Source organism: Calidris pugnax, unplaced genomic scaffold, assembly GCF_001431845.1.
Source record: "Calidris pugnax isolate Ruff unplaced genomic scaffold, ASM143184v1 scaffold11, whole genome shotgun sequence".
In the NCBI taxonomy this organism is placed as follows: Eukaryota; Metazoa; Chordata; class Aves; order Charadriiformes; family Scolopacidae; genus Calidris; species Calidris pugnax.
This window is the reverse complement of record NW_015090803.1, coordinates 2300952-2325617: the sequence shown is the minus strand read 5'-3', so window position 1 is coordinate 2325617 and position 24666 is coordinate 2300952. Positions and strand designations below refer to the sequence as shown.

General features: G+C 38.0%; 1 protein-coding gene across 1 annotated transcript in view; it reads right to left on the bottom strand.

Moving 5' to 3' along the window:
- Positions 1-24666, bottom strand: part of OSBPL10 (oxysterol binding protein like 10) — a 111795-nt gene that overhangs the window by 69561 nt on the left and 17568 nt on the right. Inside the window, exons 3-4 of the mRNA XM_014937625.1 lie at positions 9990-10165; positions 8197-8276 (exon numbers count right to left, since the gene is read on the bottom strand). Of these exons, the coding sequence (XP_014793111.1) occupies positions 8197-8276; positions 9990-10165 (256 nt within the window). The remainder of the gene's footprint in view (positions 1-8196; positions 8277-9989; positions 10166-24666) is intronic.

Sequence of the window (24666 nt, the reverse complement as noted above, 5' to 3'; positions counted from 1 at the left end):
TACATTGGATTGATCGGCTCCTACAGGTCTATAAGCAAGTTTTCCTCACCTCTTTGTCTTCTGTCCCTTTATACCTTTTCATCCACCTACTGACCCAACATTTCCAACCAACATGCCAGAAAAGTCTACCAGCCCACAACACAAATCTAATTTGGGATTATTCTTTCATGGATATGCATACCATACAAACTCTGATGAGCTCAGCACCAGGACCTCTAGCTACCCATGAAGCTCTTCCTAGGGAAGGCGCCGTGATTAATATAAAAAATTCTAACTTACAAAACTCTGCAGGAGGCAGTTTCTACAACCACTCAAAACCTTTTGAAGTCCTCTCCTGAATGCCACAGAGAACGGCAGCAGAGAACTGTGCCTGCTCCATCCAAGGAGACAGGAGTGGCATCCCATTCCTTCTGACAGCTTCTGCCTGCCACTGCCAGAAGATGCCTCTCCAGGAACTATACACTCAGCCCCTTAGGCACTGCTGAATTTTACAACACATTGTCAACACCTATGTCCAAGCCAAATCCTTGACTCCTCTATTGCAGAACTTTTTCTGATTAAACACTGGGAATGACAAGCATCTCTTTCAGATTGATACACAGCTGTGCAAAAATCAAAATTTTCCATTTTTGTTAAAATGTTAAAATCTATGCGATGTTTTCCACAGATAAAACCACTCTAACTACGTATCATCCCAGGAAATCAAAGCAATGGCAGTAACCAATATATCTTTATTCCTAATCCCCTGCTCTTCCTCCTAGCATTGCTAGCTACCCCTCTAACTTTTAGCATATCCCAATTTCTTTAGTCCTCCTGCTTTCTGGTTTGCAAATAAATAAATAAAAAGATAGTGAAAAGTCTGATGAAAGGAAGACATAAGCTCTTCAACAATTAGTAACGCATGATGCCAATAATGAGTCAAGAAATTCACAGGATGAAGCATCCCAAAAGGATTACAAATATTCTTTCCTGAGGCTACACTTTACCGTTGCTCCAACGTTTTGCCTGCTCATAAAATGAAACTAATCAAAGAATAATAAAGAAGCTAATAAAAGATTAGTTTGTAACTTGTGTTCATCTTGGGTTTATGACCTAAAGCTAGCTAAAGTATGCTAGCTAACACAGATTTGGGTTAAGATTTTTATTTTAGTAGACTGTCCATCTCCAAGATAAAAAAGCAGTATAATGGATGCTTCCATTTCGGTATCAAAAATCCTAATAATTAAAATAATGTAATTATAGAACAGTAAGTTCCAACTGTACTAATGTTTTCATGATTCATTCTCCCTGGAGGTGGTCATTCCTGCTCACAAAGAAGCTGCAGTGTTTTTCACCATTTACCAGAAGCAAACAGTTTTGTTTATTTTCGAAAGTAAATGCAATGTTCCAGAGATCAATAAACTAATTTCTGAAGTGAATTGTCATATCTGTTTATGGTTGATAATCATCATTTTCACAGGCACTGTGCCACAGATGTTTTCTACAGAATAATAAATACTGAAATGACATTCCTTTACTCTTCTGCATGCACATAGCACAGAACCGATCCCTGCGTGCAGCTCTGGAGCAATGAGAAGTCTCATGCTGTCAGAAAGTCATTATCATTTTGAGACACCACCATTCAGTATTTTAATTCCCATCTACTTCTTTTCTAATGCATCCTAAGAAAACAAACACTGATAAAAGAAAGATATGGACACGAGATCTGTTTCATTTACATTGTAATCATTCACAAATGCAAATGACTGAATCTACATAACGTCCAAACTTCAGCATTGCAAATGGACCAGCTTATGATACGCTTTACACATTTATGTAAAGCACCATCTATGGTACTAACTTTTCCGACAGAGTATTACAGTGCTTCATCATCTTCCATAAGGCAATGCACGTGGCTGCTTTTAAGCAAGAGACTATGATAATCATTCCATCATCAAATCTTTTCTTTGTCAAGAATTATTTGAGCAAGCTCATGTTCAGTCGTAAACGGATTATTTTTTTTCCATTTCTGTAAAAGGATTTTGAAAGCAGAGAGCTGTGAGCAACTCTTATCTTCATGCAGCTTCCAAAGGGAGGAAAAAAGGTGTCAAACACACACATACCTACAGCCAAGCACTGCTTCCTTCTAAGCCTCACCGCTTGGAGGATTTCCAAAGCATGTTTTAATTAGAAGCCGCATCTTTTAGTTGACTTCTATAGATCAGGGACAAGAGGATGAAGTAGCAAGCATACCAGAGGATGGAAGAGTGAACTTGCTCAAAAGGAAAATAGGTTTGATGTGCATAAAAGAACCAAAACAATACTCAGAAAGACTTGAAACTTTCACTAATCTGGCTTTATGGAAATAATTATCAAGTAGATGTTGAAAATACCCAGTGAATAATCCATTTAGAAATTTAAAGGTATCTCCATGGCCGTTTATTAATAAGGCAAGAAGAAACCTGATAAAACTGAAGAAGGGCCACCCAAGATCTGATAGTCATTCTTCCAGCTGTGGAAAAAAATTATACATCTGCCTCAAAATGACTTGATAGCAAGTGTTGACCTCAAACTTTCAGGCATTACTACAGCTAAACTGCTACTTCAGTTACCACTGAAAGGAGCAGGTTTGGACTTTTTTCTCCACCATCTCTCCATGCTGGCTCTGAGGCCCATTTGACCTCATGGAGAGCCGCTCCAGGGAGTTAAGCTGTAAGAGAAACAGAGACGTAGCCACATAGAGATTTTTCTGCTGATTTAGCTCCCCCAACTGCCTTTTAAAAGAGCTGGATGATGGTTATAACAGGCACCAGGAGCACTGCTTGAGGGGAATGCGAGCAGGACAGTCCCTGACAGAGACATGCAGTATTCAGGCCAGCTCAGCTTTAAATACGCTTTAGACTAAACCAGAGAAAGGTTAGGTCTTGGCCAGATCCATTTCAGCCACCCTCCATTCAGGAGGAAGAAGAGAGCAGGGCTTTACTACTAAGGGCTGCTGGGAGCAGAGTCCAGCTTCCCCTACATCAGTGTTCATCTGCTTCCTCAGTGATCTGCTCAGGTAACTTTAATAGGATGCTGTTTTTTTCTATTCCTGATGCCCAAGCTAAGGCAGAACCAGAAACACAACAGAACCCACACAAAGGGTGACAGCAGAAGCAACTGGCCTGCTGTTTACAGCTGCAGAGAATCAGCAAATGAGTTCAGCTGAGACATGAAACAACACCATCCAATTTTTAGCAGCTCACTTGTGCAGCTCCAAACCAGAAGCTAGAACAGGGGGGCATCCACCTCCTTATTCTAGCACAGACCTAAGCTGAAAGTAACAATGTGAGCACAGTTTAAGAAAAGCTACTTCACAAGATAAAGGTTTCTGTTCCCTGCCACATTCCTGATATGCATCAAGAAATACAAGGGTTATATGCCAATCCTGCAATTGATCCACACAGGGGAATTAAGAGCTGGCATAAAAACCAGTGTATTTGTTTTTAGCAGTGCTTTTACAGCCACCATCATTAAACAGTCAAGAAAAAAAGGGGCATGAAACAGAAGAACTAACAACCTTGTGACAATTTATGGATATAAAATTATTCTTCGAAGTTACCACAAAAATTACGCATAAGCTGCCTTCTTCTTGGAAGCATTTTATATCACTGAATTCCAATTTGACTAATGCTTTAATTAAGACTTGTACAATAATATTCACTCAGACTAGTCTAAAAAACCAGCAATGCTATCCAGACATAGAAGACTTCTTCCAATTCAGTGTGATTTGGCACTCTGTGGAGGTTGAGCAATCTGTAATTAAACGAAATGAGACTTGTATGGGAATACCAGGAACATAAAGGCTATCTTACAGCATGAGAATTATTTGCCAGAGAACATTATCCTTTTAGTGCTTTTTTATCATTAAGATGTAAAATTTAATTAAAGCAAAGCGACAGACTTTGCTTGTGTTACATTCACTTGTTAGCTGTATAGCTCACCTTTGGACCATTCATTAGGATGCAACTTAATTTAGTCATTAGTATACAACATTTATCTTTTTTTCTTTTTTTTTAAATTGCTGCTCTGCTTAATTTCCCCCACTGCTTCAGTCCCCAGCTAAAGCTTTAAAGACAGCAAGGACAGCAAGTAATAAGGTAGCATTTTGAAGCAGGCAGGATCCAGTGCAGGAAGAAGCATTGCTCTCCCATGAAAATATTTCACAGAAATAGTGACACAGCTTCAGCTTTGAAAAATATTCTCCAAATTCTCATGTTTTCCTATAAATCTCCTTCCAATAATATCAATAATACCTAGTCAAGATTTCAAAAGCGTGCTCTCTCTCCAATATGAAAGACCTGTAGCTAAAAGTTGCTTCACTGATACTCTTGGAAACTTTCCCACTGCTTGCCTGGTTATCACATTATTTTTCCCCAGTTAAACTGTATCCCACTTTCATAAGATAAAACATACCCCTCACTGCATTATTTTACACTTCCCATTCCACCTCCTTCTCAAGTGTATGACTCCTAAAAAATAGCTAGAAATTTCTGCCTCTCTTTCTTCCTGTGAGAAAGATGAGTTTAAGCTGTAGAAGAAGCTGGGATCAAACACTCCAACTTCCCAGATGCAGAAACATGCCTGTTCCCAGAGACAGAGCTTGGATTCTGTTCAAACTCCAGAAGTTTAAAACATGAATATCTATCTGCCTGTTCATGACAGCACTATGAGAGACAGACAAGTTGTAGTTATCACTTACTACAGCCCTCAAAGTATGGGGAGATGAGGGAAGAGACAGATACAGTGCTGTTGCCAGTAGAATAACAAATCACATCATGACAGTCCTATCAATCGTGGGGCTATTTTAACAAAATCCAAAACCACAGAATTTTGTCAAGTCCTCAATTATGCAAAAGGAAGTCAAACATCTACCCTTCTCTGTGTCATTACTGACCTTCTTATGTAATTCCAGTCCCTAACCCCAACACAAAAAGACCCAGTAAGGTGGCTAAAATAGCAGCATGCTTTTTTATGTAAATTTAAATAAAGAGCATGTTTCCATTCCCATTCTAATAATTATTATACTAAAGTACCTTCACCTACAATGGAAAAAAAAAAAAAGTCACAAAGAAATGTATCAGTTTTCGCCTCCCTTACCTCCTGCCAGGCAGTGGTTGTGAAGACACTTTAAGAAGAAAAAAAAGAAGTTACAGAAATGCTATTTTTTTCTAGTTTCAGGAATCTCTGTGAAGCACCACTCCTTTGTAACCAATATCTGATCTCCAAAGTCTAATCATTGTAGCACTAAGGCTTTTGATTACTTACTTTTACAGACAAAAGCAGAGAGAAGCTTTAAAACCCGTGTGTAGGTGACACCCAAGTTAGCACTATACGTAATGCTAAAGTCAGGGAAAATCTGCCTCTGATAATACTCTAACCATGAGAAGATAGAAGGAGAAAAATGAAAAAAAGTGTATTGAAAAATGAGACAAATCTTGTCAAAAGAAAGGTAAGGAACAGGTAAGCACAGCATTGCTTCTTATCTAAAAGTGTATTGTACTTGAAGCAGAGTCATCAGTGGTCTCATCTGAAGCATATAAATTCCCAACATCCTATTTTCTGGACTGTTAAACTTAAAAATACAAAAGATATAAGATTTCTATTTGCTCTGTGACTTACAAAAGTGGAGAATTAAGAGGGCTTCACTAACAAAAACGTCAACTGAAAAGTGACCTGGTCTGATTTTAGATGTAGACTTGTAACACAGAACTAAGAAATGTACTATAGTTTTCTTCAGCATTTCTATTTTATACTAAATGGACCCAAGCCAATTAAAATTTATGACTGGGTCTACCAAACAAAATGAATCTATACTCTAGCATCCTCTGTCAAGTTTCTGCAAGAAAAATGCACGAACCCTTCTCTTGTGGTATGAAATGTATGCCCATCACCTCTCAGTCAAGGAACTCCTTCTATGTTCTTGTGTGCTGAGCCCAGGAACCAGAAGCGATACATGGCAGCGGTACGTCACTAGGCAAGAGTAACAAGAACAAGTCTAGAGAGATGCTCCCCATGCTCAGCCCTTCCTGTTTCTAAAAGTTGCATGTTAGATGATCTGGGTCAGACGCCATCTTTGTATTTAATAGCCTCCCATTCAATTAGTCAAGACTTTCTAATAATATTTTGCTTTTCAAATACTTGTCAAATCTAGATACACTTTTGGCACCCAAAGCATCCCAGTTTTCATTCATCTCCTTTTATTTTGAACCTGTTTTCAGCTCATTTTCTTTGAGGTTCCCCTGTACTGATATGAACAGCTAGAAAATACTTCCTATTCAGCAACACCACTTATTAATGCTGTAATTCCCAGATTTGCCCTTTCCTTCCCATCATCAGAAAAAGACTACAATGTAGTCAAATTTTGTCACACAGAGTTCATTCTGTACAGAAGAATAACAAAAGTAATGAGAAGTACTTTCCCTCGCTCCAATATTTCTGTTTCAGAAATGGAAGGGGAGTGATGAAAGTATTCAAGATCAGTATTTCACAGAATGAGAGCACTCTAAGTATTCTCCCTTTTGTTCTCGGCTCCTTTCCTGGTAATTCCTAAAATTCTATTCCTTTTTTTGGACCATTACTAATTGCTGGACATTTTCATTATTATAACACCAGGACTTTTCTTTTGACATATAATTAATTCAGAGCCTATCGAAATTTGTAGATCCTACTACTGCAGAAGCTCAATACGGAGACACAGTATGAAAAATTCTGAACATAAATTACTTCTAAGTGCAACAGTTTTTACCAAAGGATGAAAAATGTTCCAAACTTCACTTACACAAAGATCAGCTTCAATTCAATTACTGCCACTCTGGAATGAGGTTTTGGTATTAGAACAGACACTTCTACAGAATTATTTATCAAGAGCAGGCAAAAGGAGAAAAACAAATCCAGTATTAAAAAATATTACCAAATTAATAGGGAGTAGAAGAATCAATTTTCCATTCTCTGATATCATATATACTCAAACCAATTCTATTAACTTGTCCCAATACATTGTACAATGCCAAATATTTAAATGGGTTCAAGAAGTGACTAGAAAACTTATTTAGGCAATTGAGTATAAAAAGTTACCATCTCTAGCACAGAAAGTCCCTGAGCTGCAAACCAACAGCAACTGTGTGAGTATTCTGAGTCACACCTTTCGGAATAGGACTGGGCTACAGCTACAGAAAACCCATTTATTTTAGTTGTCATTCATTAGAACTGAAAGAGTACTGAAACACTGAAGTTACTTATTCTCCTTCAAAAAGGGTTTTAATTATACCGTAATTGCTTCCTGACAAGTCCACATCACTCGAAGAAAAAAAATTGGTTTTATTTAACTTCACACATTTCAGTGAATGACAGTCTCCTCAAAATATCATCCATCTTTTCAAAGTCCAACTTTCAAAGTCACTCAGGATCATGACTCCGACTGCAGCTAACATAAGACTGAGGTTCTCAACACCATGGGGCAGGGAGGAATCCTTTCTGCTGGCAGTTATATGCAAGTTTTTTAATATAGCAAGAAATTAGTCATGAGGACAGCCATCTTTTTCATTCTTGTAAAGACATCAATAGAAGTGCTTAAAAGACTGAAGATAATAGCAGGAGTAGTTGTTTGGTTTTTTTTACTTAGTATTAACACCAAAAGCATACATAAAATCAATACAATAATCATTTATTTCTAACAGAGTTGGTTGGTTGTTTTTAATACCTCCCACTTTCAAGTGTGTTCCAATTTAAACAGATTCACATCATTTCTATTTGGAAACAAGAGACACCCTCAACACACCATTCTACTGTAAAGTCCAGTATTTGTAAAGTCCAGATGTTTTTTCACCTGTCCAAAATATTTATCTGGTTGAGGACAAAAATTCTGACATCACTTCCAAAGAGACAGACATAATATAAAACTTCATACGATGACCTCTTTCAGATTTGATAAAGTGAAAGACTGATCACTGCTAACATCTACCTGAAGCTTCTATTATAAGAGCCATTATATCTTATAAAATGAAATTGACTTAGGTCTGCTCCAGTTAGTGAGGAATGACAACTTGTTGCTTTTATTCATATACCTCTGAACACCAGCCCACTAACTACAGCAGCCAGTCTATCAACCCAGACCATGCCAATCTTTATCTACACCACTTAAAACATAATAGTTACTTCTCCCTCTTAATTATTTACCTTAGAATTACCTTCCTTGTGATGTTTGGCACAGGATCGAAGCTGAGTTATCCAGTATTGTTTCTCCTTTGCATCAGCAGCTAGAACAGAAACAAGAAAATGCAGGGAATCACACATAAACTGATGTTCTTTTTTTGCACAAGAGAATGGGACAGGGTCAGGGCGGGGAGGAGGGAGGTTATTTATTGCTTAGGATGCATTATAAATTCTAATTTACTCTACTTAAATTAAGAATATGTAAATTCTTTAGTACAAAACATCTAAACCTCAACTTAAGTTGCTGTGGCCAGCTGGAAGAGATAAGCTCAAGAGTCATCTTCACAGTTATCACCTCCAAGTGCCATTAAAAGCAGAATTATCTCAAGATGAAGTTTTTTTATTATTATTATTATTTTTAATCCACTTTTGCTTTACTTATCTCTCTGTGAAGGACAAGGGCCACACCACAGCATTTAAATCAGTGAAACCTCTACACTCAGCTGTCAATCAGCAAGCAGACAAACTACCAGCTCCCCAGATACTTTAGTACTTTTGTGTGTCATTCACATGCAACTTTAAGACATAGGAATGAAAATCCCAATTTCCCCCCGACATCTTTGAAAAACAGCTTTAAAAATTATTGAAAAGATTGTTTGCAGTCTGTATCAGGTGGCTCCTGTGTGATATTAATAAGCATAATTAGGAGAGAGGTTTGGTTGTGTTTTTTATTTTTAAACAAAACCAATACAGACTGGATAATTTCAGTAAATATTTTCTCTTACTTCCTCTGCTGTTAAGTATCTCAATGGTTATTGACTCAGCACAAAAATTATTTACTACTTTGAATCAAATTCATAGATCTCATTAAATAAAAAGCAGCATATTGTAAGTAGTTTATAATTGCTAGTGATTGGAAAAGCCTGATAATGAAACCACAAGTGTTCTAGCTCTGCAAATTCCAAAACTTTTTAACAGAAACTCTCCCTGGTTGTTCTTCTGTTTCGGTTCTACACACAGAACAGCACCACACCGTACCACAGGGGAGTCCTGCGTACTCTGCCCTGCTAGCCAAATGAGAAATTCTGGTCAGAAAAACTAATGTACTTCTAAATTGTTATTACACTGTCTTACATGTCAATTCTTTTTTTTTTAATCAGTTTATTTTTTTATAAACTAGTTTGATATGAAAGTATCCTGATCTATCAGCCATACTGAAAATACCATAGACACAGAATACTGCTTTTAAAAAAAAAATATTCCAAATTAACTCTTACATAGTCTATATTGTCTGTCTTACATTTGGGAGCAAGGCAAGGCAAAATTTTATTTTAAAGGTGCATTCAGTTATTCCAAGACTGACAAGAACAGAGTATCTTAAGAGCCTTCTACTGGCATTTTTCCCTTTTCCGACCCATCAGCACATTCATTACTGCACATTATCTGCAGGGTGGCAGAGAGGAGAACGATATTCCAAGCGAGATGCTATGCTGTGGACAGCAATGACAGCAGTTTTTTTCTTCCTTCAGAAGCAAACAAGATACACAGTACAATCAAAATGCCACACTAACAGCTTATAGAAGGCATCTTGATGTATCCTCCAGCACTGAGAGTCTATATATTGTAAATTCACACGTATTTAACTCCAGATTACTGTTCCACTGCGTTTAATAATATAGTATGTAACAATATAGCTGTATAACCACTACTTTCTGACAGTACAGGGAAGTAAAAGAGACATGAGATACGACAGAAGAGATGCAGAAGAGGGAATGGGAGAGAAGAATGACTCAGCTGGCAGTGAAGCAGCACTGTACCTCTCAGCTTATACATCTCTCCATTAGCAGAGTAGACCACCAGCATGTGCGGCACCTCATCGCTGGGTGATATTATAGCTCCAGCCAAGGACAAGGTTCCTCGGGGCTTCTGGTTTTTACTTTGTTCATTCACGAAATACTGCAGAATCCCTGTCTCGAAGTCCAGCACAAAGTACCTGTTCAAAGAAATTGTAATCATATAGCATTTCTGTTAGGGTTTTTCATGCATTTACTCAAAGAGCAGCACAGGTTGATCTTACATCAAGATCACAGATAAACAAATGTCATTAAATTTGTTTTTGTAATAACTCAATTTTATAAGATACTATTTTGATCATTAGGTTTGGTTTTTCAAGGGCATGTGTGAGCTATTCTTTTACTCATATTTCTTTCAGATTAATGGTGAGGTTCACATGACATAAAAGCAAGGAAAGGAGCTTTTAACTGAAGAGGTTCCACTGAAGAAGTATGTGACTGCTGCTTTGTTGGCCCCCCTCCTTTTTTTCTTTTTCCCATTTATAACCTTGAAAGACATGCTAATTCCCCATAACTAGCCTTTTGGTAACACACTTTTTACAGAGGAATGACCACAGTTAAATATACCATGGTGTTTTCATCTTTGTGATAATATTTTACATTCAGATGTGGAGTGTAATTTTGAAAACTAGCCAATGGAATTGAGCATTCAGTTCCCAGTAAGTACTAGGTAGGAAGTATGAACACCTGTGTATAAGAACACAATTAGGAGGAGAGAGAAGTCTAAAGCTATTTGGCCATTCTGCTAACGAATTCTAACAACAAAAGAACATTTTTACTGCTGATCATATATTTAGGATCAGGAAATACTCAGCCAGTGAAAATCCAGTAACCACAAAGATTATTTAAAAAAAATAAAATAAAAACCCGCAATTTTGATGAATGCAAGCCATTGCACAATAAACTAACAGCCAGGACTGCAAGATCATACCAACAAAAATAAAATAATTGAATTGTCCAAGTGCACTAAATGAAAGTGAAGAAGTTTCAAACTTAGTGGATCAGCCTCGAGAGTTGGAAACGTATTTTTTTCCCCCAAAATAAACCTGTCTTTCACAACAGCAGATCTTAAACTCCATTTCCCTGTAGAAATCATCTAAGCTATTACACAGAACAACTATTTAACACTTTCACTCGTTGGCAAGAGGGGATGGACAGTAACCTCCTGGCTCACATGAAGGAGAGTTTGCTCTCACTCACGACAGACCAGAGTGAAGATCACACAAATGCAGGTCACCCCTCAGCTTCTCCTAAAAACACAGCCCTAACAAACTGGCTGATACCACTAATATGGGCATTTGGGATGCCTACTATTTGCTACTGCTCCCCTAGATAGCAGTAGCATAGGACATACGAATTTGTGTACAATATTTCAGAAACTGATCATTCAGACTTCTACAGCTTTGTACACACCCCAAATTTGCTCAAGTCACTACTTTGTTTTGAAAGAGGCATTTTGTCTTAGCCTTTTTTCAATATCCCCATATGTATAACACCTCTAACCTTTCCCACAGCGGAGTATTTCCAGGATTGTCTTCAGAGCCTGTTGAGTTATTGGTGGTTTTGTGCTCATCTCTTTTTTTTTCAAGCTAAATAAGCCTGGACTCAATGCAAGCAATCATTGCCTAAGATTTACAGAGCTTCAGGTGTTTTGCTTGGGCAGCCTTCCTTTGCCACATCTATGCCTAACTCCCTACTGCCACCGCCTCCGCACCAGAACAAAGATCAAACTCTCTTTAAAATATTACAGACTAAAACCACCTGCCCCAAACAATTTTAAGTCAATGCATTACTACACCCCTTACTTCTGCCCTGATTCCATCTCCCACATCTCCCACAAACACCTCTCCATCCCTTCCCCCATGAAACAAACAGAAAGCCTTCCCCTTCTAATACCAAACACACCTTCACCTTCCCTTTAAAGTTTATCTTCACCACAAAAAGGACTAGAGAAATGGCGAGCTGAATGCCAACCACCACAGTCTTTTCAATAGTAGTGTTAAAAATAAAGAAGCCCTAAATGGAAATTGCCAAATTTTCAGAAGATTACCTTAATGACTAAATTACACCAATCCACAACCTTCTTGTTTTGTTTGACTTTGAAATGATTTTACAATACTGCTCTCCTACTTGCAAAACATTTTTTCTCTTCAGGTTGCTTAGCAGAGAAAGGTAACGCACTTAACCGCAGGTAAAAACAACAGAATTGGAAAACACGCTATAAAAAAAAAAAAAGTCAGACTTGCACATTTAACAGTAAATTTGAATTTCACTCATTCTCAGTTTTCCTTGTCCATTTTAGGAATCTCTCTTACATATTCATGAGAAAAAGCAGAGCAGTAGACAGAAGTGATGCCATGCCCCTGAAAAAATGATAGAGTAGCTTGACCCCAGAGCTAGTGCTTCTCTCCAACTGACAAGTTTTTCAGCAATCTCTTTGGGTTTAGCAAACAAGTCTAGGCTTTATATGCAGCCGTGTCCATTCTGAGCCTGTGCCACGCTCATTAAAATTTCATTGTCTCCTTTTATTGTTCAGGTACAAATCATTTATTTCAGCCTTTGTTTTCAGGCCATCTTTTATCGATTAGTACCTTGGAAGTCATCATTGTGGTTATTGCAGTACAGGTCTATAATTAACAAAAGGAGGAACAAGAGTTAAAATTAAAAAAAAAAAAAGGAAAAGAAAAATAAGGGGAAAGAAAAATCATCTTTCCTTCTCCTATCAAGGCCAAAGCATTTGGGGAAAAAAGTTCCTCTGAGTCTATTAGAACAGAATCTATTAAGTTACATAAATACCATGAGCACTTCAACTCACAAACCTTTGCACGCCAGACCAGCAAAGCACTCCCAGAATGACTGTAAGCTCCACAAAGATGGACTCTGTATTGCCATAAAGCTACCCCAGGGACAGAAACCAGCCATTTGAGTACAGAATACCTTTACCAGAAAAATGACATCCAAGGGCAATGACCTCTGCAAATCCACATGTGCAGAGAGAGCATCCTTCCACACCCTTATTATCACAGCTACAGCAGCAGTAGGAACTTGCCCTTCCAGCCAACCATAACCTATTTTATATACAGTCTGAGAAAAACCAAACATTTTCATTGGCCTTGTACCTTCAGCTTTCAGTATTTGTAATGATGTCTTAGGTGCCTGTAAAAGCATGCAATAAGTTTCCAGTACAACTCAAGAAGTAATAATCTTAAGAAAGAAAAAAAGTAACCAGTTCTTACGGGCCTTCCATCACCCTTTTTTAAGTATCCTGCCTTCTTTCCTGTCCCAGATATCAGTATCTATGTCTGCCAACTCTGAAAGTCGTAGGAGAAAAGAAAATTATCTACAGAAACATAAGTCCCAACTGCCCAATAAAAACTGGCCGTGTCAACAAAATATCTTTCGTGTGACTCTGGAAAGCTCAGTAACTTTTCATAGGCATCCTGACCATGACACTGTTCATATCACGGGGAACCAAATATTCGCTTTTCAAGAGTTATGGGTTGATGCCCAACTCCCCTCCTCACCTTTCACACAGTGTTATCACTGAAAAAGACAGACAGGAGTAAACTGCACAGACAACTAGAGTCTCACAAGAGCAGCAGGGGGATAATGCACTTTGAAAACTGTTAAAAGGCTAGGAAAAGCCAGGAGAAGGAATAAGGAATTAAATGTCAAGTCAAGCAGCGCAAGACTTCATACAAAGGAGGGGGGAGAAGAACAGAAAGAGACTGAAAAAGCAGAAGCAGCTTTCAAAAACACTTTTTTTCCATCACAGACCCAGTGATGACCCAGTTCAGACCATCACAAAAACACAGAAGAAACAGAGACCAGATTCTTTCATTAACAGAGGATGGAAAAGTATTATATATATATATAAAGCAGAACAGAAGTCAGAGAATGGTATGTGTCCCATTTTAGAAGCCCCATGTAACTGTATCAAAAGGACAGGGATATCTTTTAACTTGGGTTCCAAAAGTCGTTTGTTCTACACACCAGGGAAATAACAGCACTAACCTCTCCAGAACTGATTAATCTTGCCACCTTATCCTGGATTTCTCTACTCCCCTTGCTCACAGAGCACACATTTACCCATCATGTCATACTTGTGTAATTAATTTACAGATTAACGTTGACGAAAACTAACATACACTTCAGAGAACAGACAGGTAGGAGGCAGCAGAGTCAAGTTATGTCACACCAAGCAGACAAACAATTCCTGCTATACAGAAATGATGAAATAGCTGTTACTGACAGACACTTCCAAAAGACATCTAAATTTTTCTGTTATTCCAAAATTGGATAAAATCATAAAAATTTTTTTTAAAACTAATATTCAGTAAAAGAGTCCATCTAATGGTAAACCAGAAAATTACTGCTTTAACACATTTTTAGCAGTTTCAACTGCTTTAAGCATTGTTCACAGTAGACATGTAAAATTACAGGCAAGAAAAAGCAGGCCATTTTACAAAAAAAAAAAACAAAACAAAACAAAACAAAAACAAAACAAAACAAAACAAAAAAAACACCAAAAAAACCCGAGCCTTGGCCAAGAGATTTGTCACTTGAAACTCAAATACATCCAGAGACTACAGGCTTCCTGCTACTCTGGTCCAGCTTCCATCTCAAGCTCCTGAAATTCACCAAGATACTGCCCTCTGCCATTCCAACCAAAAGCAGATGCGTTACCAGCTGATATCAATCACAAGATAAAACACTCAGCAAATTGGAATTTTATTGCTGTCCTATCAACCTAAAAAAAACCAAAACAGCCCATCATTACCAGAATTTTTTTAAGTTATTCATGAATCTGTCAATATGGCCTGATGACTCCTTACTTCTATTTTACTTCCCATATTTCAAAATCGGCGCACTCTCTGAATAAATCCTAACTCTTATAAATTCTGTAATCGCCTGTCTTAATTAGACACTCATCATGTTTCATTCCTATCCCCTTTATCCATCTACTTTGACAGCCATTAAAAAAAAATAAAAAAATAAAGTGAAGGAGAACAAGTATGCCAGCCATTAGGAAACATAACTCTGTTATGTTTTGATTCTTGGAAGAGAGAGACTCAGACACTGTACCAATAAACTGTTGCAACTGGATTTTGCATTCACTGATATGAGCATTTATTATAGTAATAATTCTAAAATATTAATAATTATATAATACTATAATAATTTATTATTTGCTCCCCATTCAATAAGAATTTAAGAAAAAGCAATGACTATTTAAAAAGTGATTAAATGCTGGTAGTATAGTAGATGACAATGGTCTACCATCAGAGCCTGTCAACAGAGAACAGCAGCTACACGGGTCTTCCATGAGAAAATCTGACATTTCCAACAACTGTTCCAGTCTGAGGCAACACAAAAAAATTTTTAAAAATTGTAAAAAGACACCCAAAACTATCGGAAGCACACAATATGAACACTTCCCATGTAATTTACTCACCTCACTGGATTTAAGAATTTTCATTTTCCCATCTCCAGTCAAATTAAGCATTTCCATATTCTCAGTGGGAATGCATAGTTTAATAAAGAATAAAACAAAACATATCTAGGCATTTCAACATTCAATTTTACATCCATAACAGTGTGCACTGCTCACTGTAGCTGTCACTCAGAAGCAAGTCTGCAATTCACACAAAGGTATGTTCCCAGCAGAAAAAAAACATACCTCTTGAAATAACTTTCTTTTCTCCCCTTATTCTGAATGCATCTCAGAAACCAACCATCTGAAAATAAGTTTTCACTACTCTGTAATCCCAAGAAGTTTTCAAGGTAGGAGTGCCAAATCTTTCCACTGTGTAATGTATTCCTAGTGATTTGAATTCTTCCCATACCCTTCTTCCCCAGCTAAGTCCATTTTCTGGACCAGATTTGGTTTGAATTCATAACGTGATAGAAGTTTTTTTTATATCAAGACTTTTGCAACTGGACAACTCCAGTCCCAGTCAAATCTTCAATTACAGAATCAATCTGCTAAAAAAACCAAACAGCTCTTTTAGAAAGCAGCATTATATTAAATACTTCCTTGGATTCATAAACTAGCCTAGATTGGAATCCATGCTTCATAACTGGACTGTGTCTAACCCCAAAACTCAGCTGTTTAAAATTGATCTGGATGCCTGGATACTGCATAGTAGTATAGTAAAATCCTTTGACTAAAGACAAAATCTTCCATAATCTCCAAACAATAAAGCAGTTGTCATTATAAGATGAGGTAACACAGCAACTACTCCTGGATGGAGAAGCTTGCTGGGTTTCTGTATCAGGCTAGCCTTGGTTTCAGCTTTTTGGAGGGTTTTTTTCCCCAGTTACTTTTTCATTGATAAACAGAGGAGATTTTCTCCCTAAACACCACTTTAGCTCTTCCACAGACACCTCTTCTTCTAAACCAGTCTCACAATGAGTACTTTACGGTCTACTTTTTATTTTGCTTTAACCATAAAAGTGCAAATTGTTCAAATAAAATACATTTATTCGAAACAGCACAAAGTCTTCACCCTGATTTAAAACCTTGATAGGCAACGTCACTTTCCCTGTCATATTAGAAAAGTAACAATTCGCCTATTTCCCCTTTTAAGACTTTATTATTCCAGACAACGTGACAAATACTGTTCCACTACACATCTCAGCATCAAATTAGCTCAAGACCAGAAGCAGCTCAAAAACAGAAGAATTTCACTACTTTCTCCTTCTACCACTTTGTTCTCAACATTTCTGAGTTCACAAATACGTGTTTTCCTTTCACTCCATTCCAATATTCCTCCAGTCACTGCCAAGCTGTGCTTTTCAGTGATTCCATAATCCTCAGAAAGAGGACATTTTCAAGAATAAGGAATCAAACTATTCTATTCTCTTCCTCCCCTCTCACCCCCTCTTTTTTTTTTAAATGTAGTTAAAAAACCAGCTAAGAATTATAGTGCAGAAAGTAAATGACTGTGTCAAAGAAAAGCAAAGTTTATGGTTCCGGTAACTGAATGAGATGTCACACAGAAATATGTCATTTTTTGGAAATTGTATCTTACTAGGCCATCTTGGAGATGACATTTATGCAACTGCTTAATTCGCTATTTTGCTTTTACCTTGAGCCATAAGATTAATGGAATTATTCATGCCAATAAAGATAAAGCATGGCATACGCATTTGAAAGTCAAGGACTTTATTAATAAAAACCATCTCTAAAGTTGACATTTAAAGACAGGTGGTTGGAGAACCTGCTTACATTTCAGTAACAGTTTAATATCCTTTACGCATTGAGGCTCCTCAATTTATTATTTTCTAACATAGGAAAATGTAAGAACCAGAGTATTCATTAAAAGTTCTACTGACTTTGAGCATCTCTGAATGAAAACTAGATTTTTAAAACAGTAATTTCTCTGCATTATTATAATTGCATATCAGTCAAGCTGAACTACAATTTGCTGGATGGCTTTAGAAGTGTTCCACATCTAAAATGAAGATATGAAACAGAGGAGGTACTATCCAGAGCTAATATACTGACTGCTTGTTTCTGATCATCATGCCCTTCATGATTTGAACATCCACAGAACTCACACGTAAAATCTTAAGAGAAACCTCCTTTCCTGTTTTGTCAAGTTCCAGTCAATCTTTATGTTTACAAGTAAGCCCACTTTATGAACCAAAATGTCACTTCTTTCTCAGCATCTGCACAAGCTGCAATTGCTACAGACCAGCTCATCAGTCCATCAGCTTCTGCTTGCCATGCAAATTACTTTCAACGGTCTGAAATTCTATATAGTCAGCAATAGACAGGCTGCCCAAATTTTATTTTAAGTAATAAAAGACACAGGAAGGATAAGGGAAGAAAAATGGGCTTAAAAACAATGCATCCATTTTAACCCATCAGCCTTAGAACTGATACAGATTTTTGGAAAAGTAACATTCATCACACTAATGCACACCTTAGCACAACATGGGCACATTGAGGGGTAACAATTGCAATTTAGGGGCAAACACATAAACAAGAGGCACACAGTTGAGGTTGATACCCTAAACAGCACTTACTGCTTACATCCCACCAAACTGGCTGTCTGCCCAAAGCTACTTTCTGCCATTTAGTAGTCCTTGCCACCTTCCTTTTTATGTGCTCTAAATTCACTACTTAAATAATTACTTCCTTTTTATGTGCTCTAAATTCACTACTACTTAAATAATTCAGCAGAATACAATTTTTGTACTGCGGATCACAGAGAAAAGGCTAGCAGACATAATTGGGGGAATAAACAGGCCAGTGCAATCTTACTTCTGGCAATATTATTATCCAGCCCAATTCAGGTCACAGATTAAAAACAGAGCTTCCAGATAGGAAAATATGTTTTCCTTCATAAGAAAAACAACCAAGATCTAAACCAAAACAAGAACAGAGCACTTCCATGTCACTTCTAACAATTTGTACCTAATGAAAGGATGTTAAGCTTTGGAAAGACACACTTGTATGCGATTCTAAACCAAGATACAGGAAACATAGGAGAGACAACCAGTTACACACACCAGCTGCATCCCACATCTGAGGGGAAGGCAGTGCTCTGTGTGACACAAGACACTGCTGCCAAATTGGTTCTCACTGAAGCCAGGTCCACAAGACAGTCTTTTGGGAACCAAAATGAAGGAAACTGTCTGGCTTATCCTTTCTCAATCCCACCTTTCCACTTTATCCAGGAGAAAGGTTTTGCTCCTTTGAGAAAGTAAAATTACAGAGACCTACTTTGGAGCCTGTATGGAGAACTGCTTCCCCGCTCCAGGGCTTTATGCCACATTGGTCTCTCCCAACTAGTAAAAAAACCCACCAATAAACAAGGCGGCTATCAGAAATCAATCTCTTCATTTCCTCTATTTTCATAAAATCTAGCTGGGTCTTACTTTAAGAAGTTTAGATTTTACCTAGTCATCCCAAGAGGACGCAAAGGAGTAGAATGCACGTACTTTGCTAAATCAAGGAATATTCCAGTTGGAAAGTACCTTAAGTCTATTCAGAGAAACAAATATTAGGAGCAACTATAAGCAGCCTAGATGAGAAGCAGTAAGTAAACAAGAAAAACTGATTCATTTGCTTTCATTACCGTAACAAATCACCTACCAAAAAAATCCCATTAAAGATGGGGGAGAGGGGAAGGAATAAGTAAAAATTGGAAAAAAAAATCTGAATTTCTTCCCCAAACTAAAGAAAATACATCTATAAAATGAGACATTCAACTACATCTAGCTTGTGAAAGCAGCTTTTCCACATTAAATTTGTGATTTTCTCTACTTGCTTTACCAGTTCTCAAAACTGCTGCTGAGCAAAGAGTTGCATCGCTACAAAGTTTTAAAGGTCTCCCAAAAAATGTCAGCCATGCCAGGAATCTTATTGCCTATTCTTTTCTGTAATAACAAAACATACCAAAATTGTAAGTGATACAAAAATATTTGACCTTCCATAAAAACACGTTACTTTTTTGCTTGACACTTTCTGCAAGGAGTTTAGAAGATAGCCTAACGTACCAAAAATACAACTCTCCAACAAGCCAAATAAATTCAGGAAGCCTGAAATGCTGAACCAAAGGCTCTACCACGTACTTTAAACACACTAAGAAAACGTGAGCATCCCACAGACCTATTTGAAGGAAAGTAATCAAAAAGAAGGCAGCACTGAATGCAGCCGCTGTGAACACAGCTGCTCCGAGCACTAATGAGTCCAACAGTGACTGACAGTACTATATATTATTCTTTCAACAGCCTCTACTTTAAGTAGGGACTTGCATAGACACAGAGAACACATTTCTAGGAAGGTCATATATGAAGACAGATCAATAATGAAGTAAGATTCAACCAAGGGCATTATTTTACAGACATCTCTGCCTGCTACTTGCCACATTCTGCAGGAGACTTCACAGACTGAAAAGAGGTGACCTTAGCTTGGTCTTTCCAGTACTTGCTACTACAACATCCACAAATGAATCAAATACCTCCATTTGACAGCCTGGTTCCATGCCACATAATGAGAGTGCTAACAGTCACCTAATATAGTGCCCCCACAACACACATTCAGAGGTAGCCTGGAATTGCTGGGTTTGTATCAACACTACCACGCAACAGAGCTTAACGAAAACCACATCCCACTGAATTTGTATGAGTCAGTCAGGTCTAAATCACAAATTTATCTCAAAATACTACCGTCCATAATCCAAATTCTGTACAGCTTCCAGCTACTAATTTTTGGCAATCCCAACCATATGCACCCAATTGAAATACCCCCACACTCCTCACCTTCAGCCTAGAGCCTGCCCTCTGAGCTACATTAAGAGAGACTGGTACTATTACTAGAAGGACAGAAAACGTAGGAAGGAAGCAGCAAACCCTCACACATCCCTGCCAGTGTCTACTACACAGTATCTTCCACTGGCCCCATCTTAAACTTTCATATTACTTCTCTCCTACGGTGTACCAGTGATGAACCAAACCCTTATTTGCAGAGGTAAAGTTGGTTTACGTTTCTCTGACTTGTCCCTCCCAATTCTTCTCTTTTGCTGCCAAGCAGCTACTAATTTTTGGCAATCCCAACCATATGCACCCAATTGAAATACCCCCACACTCCTCACCTTCAGCCTAGAGCCTGCCCTCTGAGCTACATTAAGAGAGACTGGTACTATTACTAGAAGGACAGAAAACGTAGGAAGGAAGCAGCAAACCCTCACACATCCCTGCCAGTGTCTACTACACAGTATCTTCCACTGGCCCCATCTTAAACTTTCATATTACTTCTCTCCTACGGTGTACCAGTGATGAACCAAACCCTTATTTGCAGAGGTAAAGTTGGTTTACGTTTCTCTGACTTGTCCCTCCCAATTCTTCTCTTTTGCTGCCAAGAATTACAGACTGTATACAGAAAAACACTCAGCTATAGCTGAGACAACCAATATGACCCTGAGTTTTTATGCCACACCTGATGTTAGCTGGGATTTCACCTGGAGATAAAACACTTTGAGGGACTGAAATATTAATGAAACAAATAATAAAGGCACAGAGAGTGACCCTGAACAACAGCACAAATGCTGTAGCTGAGGAAGAGACAATTGTTGGGTGACAAATCAAGGGATGGCCCAAACACCTCCAGGTGGGAATACCAGGCAAACCGTTCAGGTAATCAGACCACAAAACAGACTGCAAACACAAGTAGCTCAAATAATAAGACTACTCCAGCTTCAGCTAGAGTAGCTGTAGAGTAGTTCAGCTACTTTAAGTGCTGCTTTTTGCTCAATTTAACAATGAAAGAACGGAAATTAGGAATATCATTCAAGTCATACCTCAAGCCAATTACACAGACAAAAGGAGTCTGTTATCTCAGCCTGAAGTATTTGGGCTGCATGTCTCCAAGTTAAAAGCCAGGGAAATTATCTACCTAGGTGAACACTAATGAGTCTGTTCCTCACAGGTGAATGTAGTCCCATGCTCAACAGCAACAGCCAGTAGTGCTACGTCAGGCAACTTCAGTGAGTTGACCCACAGATAAATACAAAGGAGTAAATGTCAATGCAAGAAAATTGGCAGCCAGGAGTTCTTTCCAATTCGTTATTACTGCTTACTGGAAATCAAGGTTGCTTTAAGATAGACTGTAAAAGTCACAGGAAAAGTACCTCCATTGTAAATTCTATGCTATAAAATCGGCACTATTTTGTATATAGTAATTATTAAACAAAATAGCCGAATCACTGAACTGTCTCCACTGTTACTTAGCTCTTCCATTATTTTTAATTATTAAACATAAAATATAAAAGGTTAGATAGGATTCATAAACTATCTTAATAAAAAGATATCACCAACCTGAAAGTTTTCAATAGAAAGATGTTTCTGAAAATTAATTAGCACAGTCACACACATAGAGGTTTATGGAGACAGAACCTCAGTTTTAATATATCCACTCTGCTGCCAACAAGTAAGGGACAATTTACAGAGGAAATGAAGCAAAGGGATGAAGGAGTAGACAAGCAGAACAGTTGGCAACAGGCTACACCCAAAGGTTTCAGTAAATTTACCTAAAACTAAGTAAACAGAAATCTGAAGAATCATTTGACACTACAGTCAAGAATAACGCACTCCACTAGTGAGATTCCAACCACGATCCAGAGCAAAACAGCCTCCTGCACAAGAGACATGTGCTAAGCATGTACTGGAAGCAGCAAAGATGTAACTACAGTACTTAGTAAGAAAGATAAAAACACCCAATATATACTTAGTGTAAGATTCTTCCATCTTTTTACATCTTCTGTTCTCATGAAAGCAGTTGGTACAAGCTACCAGGAAAGCAAAGGAGGTGGTTTCAGATACCATCTACCAGCTCAACCCAAACCACAACATACATTCATGCTAATTATATCAGCAGACAACAACAACTGGAATATGCAAAATAATTTGGAACTATTAAATCATTATAAAAGCCTTCAAAGAGATATAAGCCGTGTTCATTTCTGCCTCTTAACTATGCAATAACTTTTACATTTTCTTCTCCTAATCTGCTTTTCCAACATTGTTATTTGGAAGAAAGTCAGGAGAGATTTAATTCTGTGTAAGTTACTACTAGGAGACTCTGAAGAACATGACATTCCTCTGGCAGCTTAAACCCTTCCAAAAATTATATTTAACCTGATTTATAATTGATGCATTTCCATGCATGAAGTCTTAGGAAATCAGCACAGACATCCTCTTTCAATTGTTTGCATTCTATGTGAAGAATTCCATTCCAGCACTACTTCACTGAAGAAAATACATAAAGTAGCTCTGGTATTTCTCAAAACATACAATTCCTTTATGATCATTAAGCTAAAATAAAATTTTAAAAAAGGTTAAACTGTAGATATTAGCCCTTTAATCTCTAAATCACCTACTTTTAGATAGAAACACATTTCGCACATTTACACCACAGTCCACAGTAATGGTGCAAAATAAACAGCAATTGTTCCCCCAATATCTCAGTAAATTGTTACATCAACGTAATTAGGCAAACTAAAAAAAATCTGCCCTTAGAAAGCACAACTGAAAATTAGCTGTAATTTCCCACTCTACCTCCTCAAGGAAGAATTGCTGATTTGCACTTTAAAACCCTACTTCGGCTGAACTGGCCTCCCTTATTTGGTGTCATGTCAGAACTACTGCTCTGTCATCTTCATTTCTTTGTTCCTATCCCTGGCCAGCAGCAGCACTCAGCACTGTGTCCCAGTGTAGCCTCTCCAATAATAAGAGTTGTAGTCAGCTAAAGAACAATGCAGCCAGATCAGTCTTTGGGTAGAAGAGGAACTTTGCAGAGTCATCCATCCAGCGAGAAAGAGATCCATTTCCTCTGCAGCTACAAGCATTACATGGAAATCACTGGCCAATATTTTCAGTTGTAGGTCTGTGATGGATACACTTGAGATGATGAGGGGAGTAGAACACCTCTCTTATGAGGAGAGGCTGAGGGACTTGGGTCTAGAGGTCCCTTCCAGCCCCATATAATTCTGTGATTCTGTGACCCCTAGCCACAATTTGCTTCAGGCTGACTAAAAACCAACTGGCCTCACACCCTGTGGTGAACCTGAGAGCTAGAAACCTCCTGACTCGCGTACAAGGGAGCAAAGGTGCCTTGGAAAAATATTTCACAGAATGGTAAGGGCTGGAAGGGACCTTCGGTGACCATCTAGTACAACTCGCCTGAAAAAGCAGGTTCACCCAGAGCAAGTTGGGGGTCCACTCTGAACCTCACGACTCAATGGGAAGGTCTTCCTTACTCTGTGTCTCCGGTCTCTGTGCAAATCATCCTAACTCAATTCTAACTCAATTTTCCTTTATACATTTCTTCCATGCAGTAATTCATAAGGTGAACCTTGCCATCAAACTTTTTGAACCTCGTTAAACCATTGTTAAACTTTTTAAGTTCCATCAAATCATTATTTTACTTCAATAAAATATATTGCTGCTTCTCTCTTTTGGGTGAGGTGCATTCTCCTCATTCACAACAAGGCTGCACGCGTTAGTCGCTGTACGTAGCACTCCTGCCTGGACAGCTTGTCCAGCACTCAGAGAAGCTCACTTGCTGCCCCATTATCAACTTTCAGCTACCCAAAACTTGTAGAAATTAAGCTTTTATGCAATCAAATGCAACAACTTTCTCCCAGATTGAAAACACAGCCTCTCCCACACTAAAAACTGCTTTCCTAATATGAACCTTAGACGGATGGCCAAAGAAAAGATAGAACAATTTGCACCACTCAGCTCTAGCAGTCCTGTCAAATTTGCTTCCACTGTAATCAGTACTACATCAATTTCAGTTTTAAAATGATGAAAAATGGTATTTTTCAGGACTCTCCTACATTACATTATACACGTTTCTGTCAAGTCCCTTGTTGTAGCTGACTGAATTACTGAGAAAACATATAGGCTGATCAGCCAGCAAGCAGGTACTTCTAAATAAAATTTGACATCATTCTTAATACAGAAGCAATCAGTCTGCTCTACAACAAGACACAAACTTACTAGTAACTTTTTAAAAGCTTAGCATAATTTCTGATGTCATTCCTATAGTTACAATCATGCTAGTTATAAAAGCAATTCAGAAATTGCTGGTCTAATCCACCCTCCTGAACAAACAAAAAAAGCACCT